The 8,126-nt window shown below is 35.6% G+C and overlaps 1 protein-coding gene across 3 annotated transcripts in view; it reads left to right on the forward strand.

The window, feature by feature from the left end:
* The window catches only part of LOC118192961 (major facilitator superfamily domain-containing protein 6-like), a 34,057-nt gene extending 26,895 nt beyond the window's left edge, over positions 1 to 7,162 (forward strand). For all 3 annotated transcript variants that reach the window (XM_035363988.2, XM_035363990.2, XM_035363989.2), the window contains one exon: positions 6,946 to 7,162. In XM_035363988.2, coding sequence (XP_035219879.1) covers positions 6,946 to 7,013 — 68 coding nt within the window. In that variant the 3' untranslated portion in view covers positions 7,014 to 7,162. The remainder of the gene's footprint in view (positions 1 to 6,945) is intronic.
* The last annotated feature ends 964 nt before the right edge of the window (positions 7,163 to 8,126 follow it).

Consider the following 8,126-nt stretch of genomic DNA (forward strand, 5'->3'; position numbering starts at 1 on the left):
TATAATTTAGAATATTATACTTTTAATATGCATAAAATTAACAAACAGCAAAGCCGTATAAATATACGGAAACAGGAGAGCACTGCGCAGATAGGAATGGTCAAGTAGAGAATTGAACTTTAAGGGGTTTATATATCTATTACATCCACGCGTGTTTCGATCTTCCTTGATCATTACGAGACAAAAACCTCCGCTTCCCACCGTGAAAGCTGACCAGGTTGGGTATCCCTGCTCTAAATGAAACAGCGGCATTTTAAGCGATGTAAGAACTGGGAACCTTGATTATTCTCGGTGTACGTTCCGTTGTTAAAAATAGTGGACTGTAAATTAACTTGATGTTACTTCAGTATAGAACCCAAAAAACCTCAGACTCCTAACTTGACCGAAACTTCTTTATTGACTTTCAAATAGTAAGTTAGGCGAAGAGGAACGGCGAAGACCACACAAACTCTGACTTCAGTGGCGGCTTACCAACACAAACTCAGAAGAACCTCTGCTTAGTTGAAACTCCAGTAATTCACAGCAACCTCGAAGCTCTAACCGCGAGCTTTAAAAACCTAACAAATTTGAGTCTGCGCCGCTCCTCGGTACAAAGAAAGAAATACAATTTGCATAACATCGAACATACCCCCAGCCTTGAAGTCCCAAGGGGACTCAAACAATAAATTTAAACTGTTGAACTGCATAAACCTAAAAAAAAAATTAAAGTCTCTAAATCAAGAATTAAATGGCAAAGCGCATAGCTTTGCTATAGGTCGTTTTATTTCACCATTAGACGTGCGTAAACTCACCACTCGAACTTTCTCATCCAGACCGGGATGCACTTTAATAATTCTACCTAATTTCCAACGTAGCGGAGGTAGATTTTCGTTCTTAATAAGAACCATATCACCAATCTTCAGGTCTTGTTGTACCTTGCACCACTTGGGTCTCTGCTGCAATCTAGATAAATACTCACTGCTCCAACGATTCCAGAAATGTTGAAATAACCTTTGCACGTTCCTCCAACGGTCACTGCAGCTCATGGTTTCTTGAATTTGGTTAGATTCTGGAATAGCGCTTAAAGCCGCTCCGGTTAAAAAGTGTCCTGGTGTTATCGCCTCCAAGTCGCTACAATCACTTGAAGCTGGTACTAAAGGCCTAGAATTAAGACAGGATTCAATTTGGGTTATTAATGTCAAAAATTCCTCGTATGTTAAAATAAGTGTTCCTAAACATCTTTTTAAGTGATGTTTCATAGACTTGATACCCGCTTCCCAAAGCCCTCCAAAATGAGGGGCAGAGGGAGGATTAAACAATCATTTAATATTTTCTGAAGAAATATAACCCTGTAGCTGTTCATCACGTTGAACAATAGAAAAGGCTTTCCTTAATTCTTTATTAGCTCCTATAAAATTCGTTGCACAATCACTGAATTTCACACGGTTTGCCCCTACGAGCTATAAACCGCTTAAGTGTCGCGAGGAATGATTTTGTTGAAAGATCTCCAACTAATTCTAAGTGTATTGCTCTTGTAGTAAAACAAATAAATAGACATACGTAACACTTAAAGATTTTGACTCCTCTACCAGGACGATATTTAACGTTAAATGGTCCTGCTAAATCAATCCCTACACGAGAAAAAGCTCTACTTTGAGTAACTCTTGAAGCGGGTAAATCTGCCATTAGCTGAGTTGCAGTTTGCGCTCTAACTCTACAGCAGATAATACATTGGTTTATACACTTTCTTATAATATTTCTAGCATTCACAATCCAAAATCTATGTCGTATGACAGAAGTGAGTAGCTGCGTACCTGCGTGAAGATACGAGTCATGATAATGCTTAATAATTAAACGCGTAATATTGTGATTCTTAGGTAAAATCATAGGATGTTTCTGATTATTTGAAACTGCAGAGTTTCTGAGCCTTCCGCCTACACGCATTACTCCCGCGGAATCCAAGAAAGGACTTAAAGACAGTAATTTACTTGATGTCTTCAAGGGTTTACCAGATTCTAAACAGAATAATTCTGGAAATTCGGCTCTTTGCATAATCCTAACAATCATAGAAGCAACTTCACAGAATTCAGTAGATAAATAACCCTTTATACGCTCTGTAGGTAACTTGCTACAATTATTTCTAAATCTTAAACACCACGCTAACACCCGACATAACTTTAACCATGACGAAAATCTTGAAAACACACTAGGCTCTTCAAATTTGGAAGCATTTGAACTGAAACTCTTTTTCAATTCCTTCAACATAACTTCACCCTCTAATTCTACACTTGAATTTTGCTGTACATGAATTACGGATTCGTTTAACCACTGCGGTCCCTTCATCTATAACTCACATTGTAGGAATTCTGATGGAATAAAACCTCTGGTCCCACAGTCTGCAGGATTTTCTTTCCCAGCAACATAATTCCATTGAATACCTGGAACAGCTTCCTGTCGATTTGCCACAAAAGGTAGCCAACGGCGAGGTTCGGACGAAACCCATGCCAATGTAACCCGCGAGTCTGTCCATGCGTAAATATTGTTAATAGGCAGTTCTATGCATGATAATACTGCATGTAAGAGGTTTGCTAAAAGTAACGCAGCACACAACTCTAGTCTCGGAAGAGACTGGGTTTTTAAGGGCGCTACTCTGGTTTTCGATGTCAGAAGGCTGACTTTGACTGACGAATCAAGGTCGATTGTACGGAGATAGATGACTGCACAATAAGCCTTTTCTGAAGCGTCGCAGAAAGCATGGATATCTATCACTACTGCCTTCGGACTCAAGACATACCTCCGAAATTGTAAGCATGAAAGTAAGGGTAATTCTAGATAGAAACGCTTCCATTTTCTACTTATTCTCTTATCAACAAGTTCATCCCAACCCAGCTGTAAGTTCCATAACTCTTGTAATAATATTTTCGTGTATATTATTGTTGGCGCTAACCATCCCATTGGATCAAAGATTTTCGCTACTTCTGATAAAATAGTCCTCTTAGTAAACTCTTTATCACTTATGCATACCGAAAAGTGAAACGTATCACTAGAGTTGTTCCAATTAATTCCCAATACTTTTACTTTCTTGTCGCTGTTTATTTCAAGAGAAATATTGGATTCTCGTAAGCACTCGGGAATATTCTCTAAAATAGCTGAATTGTTTGAAATCCACTTCCTTAAGCGAAATCCACCCCTTTTCATCATTTCATTCAACTGCTGAACTAGAACATTCGCTTCCTCTTCACTTTGTGCCCCTGAAAGCAAATCATCAACATAAAAATCACGAAGGGCAATTTTTGATGCTAAAGGAAATCTAACTTGTTCATCTAATGCAAGTTGTTTCATTACTCTAGTAGACAAATACGGCGCACAGGCAGTCCCATATGTAACTGTCACTAATCTAAATGTACTCAAGGGCTCACTAGGACTATCCCTCCAAAGCATTCGTTGCCAATTTGTATCTTCTGGGTGGACACGAATTTGTCTGAACATCTTCTCTACATCGGCACATACTGAAGTTTTGCGAGTTCTAAACCGTAGAAGAATTGGAAACAGCTCTTGCTGAACTCTTGGACCAACCATCAAAATATCATTCAATGAAAGACCCGATGTCGTTTTAGCTGAAGCATCGAAAACAACTCTCAGTTTAGTCGTAGTACTTGATTCCTTTAATACGGCATGATGAGGCATGTAATACGTAGAGTCAATAAGAATCTCTCCCTCAGGCACTCCCTCCATATGTCTCAGCTCAAGGTATTCCCTCATGAAATCCCTATACTGTTCATATATCTGAGGCCTTTTTAGAAGTGAATTTTCTAAAGATTGGAATCTACGCATAGCTAATTGTCTGGAATCTCCAAGCTGAGAAGGCGGAGAGTGAGACGGTAATTTCACAGTATATACCCAACTTTCCTCTCTCGTATATGTAGATTTGAAATAATCTTCACATGCTCTCTCCGATTTAGTAAGCATGTCAAACGTAGGTACAGCATCCAATTTCCAAAAGTCAGACAGCATCTGATCAGTTTCCACTTGTATATTATTAACATAGATAGTAGGATTAATTTCTGTTGAATTATTCACACTACCTGAAACAATCCATCCTAGTTCAGAACGAGAAGCTACCGGTTTACCTTCTTCGCATTTAATTATTTCTCCCTTTAAAAGAGGTAAGGCAATATCTACGCCTAAAAGTATATCAACAGGCCCACTTTTGTAAAATGTTGGATCTGCTAACATTAAATCATTATATTCCTCAACGTACTTCTTATCCAATGTAAAATGCGGCAAAGTTCCAATAATTCTATTGATGATAAATACTGGTGTTTTAAATGACACTTTCGTCGGAAAATGCGGAACGAAGTTTATTTCCGTAATTCCATTAGTTTTCGTATCCAAAGACCCTAAACATGAAATAAAAACTTTGGCATTTCTTCTTGCTAACCCTAGCCTTTGTACACAATCTTCTGAAATCAGGCTTGCTTGACTGCCAGGGTCAAGGAGGGCTCTACACAATTGGTATTCACCCGATGAATCTAACACTTTAATAACAGCCGTACATAATAAAACTTCACTCTGAAAATTAAAGTCTGAAACACAAGATTTAATTACTGGACTAGAACTTGCGATATTCTTCCCTGACCCAGCCGATTGAGCGCGAGGTTCTGGCCCAGGGAAAAATGGCTTAGCCGTCACTGATAATTCATTCGAACTGTTCGAAACTCCTTTCATTCGAACTGTTCGAAACTCCTTTCATTCGAACTGTTCGAAACTCCTTTCATTCGAACTGTTCGAAACTCCTTTCATTCGAACTGTTCGAAACTCCTTTCATTCGAACTGTTCGAAACTCCTTTCATTCGAACTGTTCGAAACTCCTTTAAGTGCCTTTGGTTCATTTTGAACTCTTTCGAAATGCAGTAGTGTGTGATGATTTTTAAAGCACTTTTTACATTTATGTGTACTTCTACACCCGAAAGCTTTATGGTTTGAAACTAAACAATTAAGACAAGCATTATTTCTTTTGACAAAATTAACGCGTTCCTGCACATTCAGATTTAAAAACTCATTACATTTAAAAACTGAATGACCGGCTTTACAATACGTACACTGCGCGCGAATCTCTGAAGCCAATGAAGTTAATTTGTCTTTTGTAACTTGTTTTTTTAACACCTTGCGGTTTACCTGCTTGCAATGTTCTGGCATGAGATTTCAAGAACTCTAGCAGATTATTAAGTGTTGGTATTTCCTCACTCTTTAATGTTCTTTCCCACCATCCTCTCGTCGAAGAATCCAATTTAAACTGTACTATTAACATTAAAATAGTATCCGCGAATTGCTCCACTTTGAATCCTAGATTTTCAAACGAACATACACACTCTCTTACAGTGTCTACTAACGCTAATATCTGACTAGGAATTTCAGATTGTAAATTTGATAAATACAAGATTTTCTTTAATAACGATGAAAGTAATTCTCTCTTATGTGAAAATCTTGGACACAATAAATGCCACGCTATTTCGAAATTCCTGTCACAAATAGTTAAAGCTTGAACAATCCGCAAAGCATCTCCTTTTAAAGAACCCTTTAAATATTGTAGCTTTTGTGCACCTGATAAACGGTCATTATCCACTATCGCCGTTTTAAATAAATCAAAAAATGATAACCATTCTTCAGTACTGCCACTAAATACAGGAAGAGTTAGCTTAGGTAAGCGTATACTCGCTATTTCACAAGATTTAGTTTCCACACTAATGTCTTTAACATTCTTAACTCTGGTTAGCATTAAAATTAACTCATCCACAGTATCTTGTATGACCTGTTGTTCTTCTATAAATACATCAATATCTTTTTCTTCACACACTACAAATATGTTACTAAAAATATCCGAAAGTTCGGTCATTAAGTCATTTAATCTAGATTTAAAAAGTTCCAACTGATCAACATCAGCAGAATCGTAAGTCACTGTAATTTTCTCTTTCAGTTTACTTAACTTAGCTACACGCTTTTTAGTCTTAAGCGTTGTAAATTCCATTATCTAATAAGAAAGATAAAAAAACACACTGACTCACCAAATTTACTGTGACTCCGTAGCCGACGGACCATAAAACATGTACGTTCCGTTGTTAAAAATAGTGGACTGTAAATTAACTTGATGTTACTTCAGTATAGAACCCAAAAAACCTCAGACTCCTAACTTGACCGAAACTTCTTTATTGACTTTCAAATAGTAAGTTAGGCGAAGAGGAACGGCGAAGACCACACAAACTCCGACTTCAGTGGCGGCTTACCAAAACAAACTCAGAAGAACCTCTGCTTAGTTGAAACTCCAGTAATTCACAGCAACCTCGAAGCTCTAACCGCGAGCTTTAAAAACCTAACAAATTTGCGTCTGCGCCGCTCCTCGGTACAAAGAAAGAAATACAATTTGCATAACATAGAACACTCGGTCTCATGTTGCTGTATTCTTTTGTATACATTTCATGTTCCTCTATGCAATATCTCGAACACTTACTTTATAAATATTTCTAATTTATGTTAACTAAAATATGAGTTAGATTTCTGGTAAATTTCTCAAACAAGAGTTGTTATATTAATATGTACTTTTTAGATGAAATTTGAGCGATTTAAGAAATGCATACTCATGCAACGTTATATGCATTGTTTTTGAGAGTTTAGAAACTGAAGAAGGAAAGTGATGAATATCATTCTGAATCTTTTAGTGAATTTACATACAGGAAATAGTTTTTATCTTCTATCCATACAACTAAATGCTAATAGGAATGCTTAAAGCATTTTGAATTTTAATAGTAAAATATAGCACAGTCTCTAAAATTGAAAGGTAATCAATGTTTAGAGAAAATACAATTTTCCCATTTAGTTATTTTGCAGTAACCCTTGTTTATGTAATAATTCTTAGATGCAATATTAATTATTGTACTTGAATATCGTAAAAAAATCCAACTTTTGCAGATGTTAACGGAAGCGCTGGATGCAAGAAAGTAACGAAAGAGTTATACACTCCAAGAAATGGAAGCTAGTATTAAAAGCATTGCTTTCGTATTTATAGAAGAACAGAAGACTGAAGAAGTATTTTTTGCCAAAGCATTTTGTAGTAAATGTGATATTATTTAAATAACTTAGCACTTCTTAGTTCATTAATTTTAAATAAAAAGTTATGTTGATTAATGTCATTATCATTTTTTAAGTTGATTTCTAATAAAATAAGATTATATACATATAGTTTATTATCTTTTCTTAGAAAAAATGTGAATTCAACATATTTATTGTACTTCATTTCTTTAAGTTCCTTGAATGCACTAATTAATTTAATTAATTAACTAATTAATTTTAATGCACTAATTAATTTTTAGTTCCTTGAAAATTAATTTAAGTTTCCAGAAAATCAAAATTTCAATCGGTCATATAGTACATTTTATTAGATATGTATCAATACGTTATAGGTTTTTAATTATATTCTATATTGGTTTAATAGAAGGCAACCTATGGCTACTATGCTAGGCTTGGCACGTGGAGCGTTGTTACTTGGCACTTGGAGCGATGTTACTTGCCACACTGTGTGATGAAATAAAGTCCCATAAAAAATTATATTTTACTTAAATAATAGCATATAATTTTAAGGTATTCCAGTAGCTATATCCCATTTAAGCAAGAATACTTAGCATTAGAAGTGGGGTCACAATATAACTCGCAGATCTATTAAATTAAAGCATCATTCTCCTTATCTTGACAAGCATCGTTATTTGAAGAAGTTGCGTTTTCTCATTTTTTGGATGCTAACGTATTCATGTGCATAAAGTTTGTCACATATGAATGTTGATTTGAGCCCATAGAGAACTAATCTGACATTACAGAACTAATCTAACATCTGTGTATTCCGAATTCTGTAAGAAGTTGAACTCACAAAATATACATATGATGCTACTGAACACTGAATTAAGTATTTTCAAAGCCAAGGGTCTTATTAATTTATTTATTATAGACAAAAGTAGTTAGTGATTACTCTTATTTAAGTTTTAATGAGCTGTTTTAAATCCGATTTATTGAACTGTTTTTTTTTCATTAAACTGCAGAGCTTTATAATATAACATAAAATTGCCGAAATTAGTTATTGAACAATTCAATGTCACATT

This window comes from Stegodyphus dumicola, chromosome 3 (assembly GCF_044657685.1).
Source record: "Stegodyphus dumicola isolate Sdum_Otavi_A_Nest chromosome 3, ASM4465768v1".
NCBI classification, from domain to species: Eukaryota; Metazoa; Arthropoda; class Arachnida; order Araneae; family Eresidae; genus Stegodyphus; species Stegodyphus dumicola.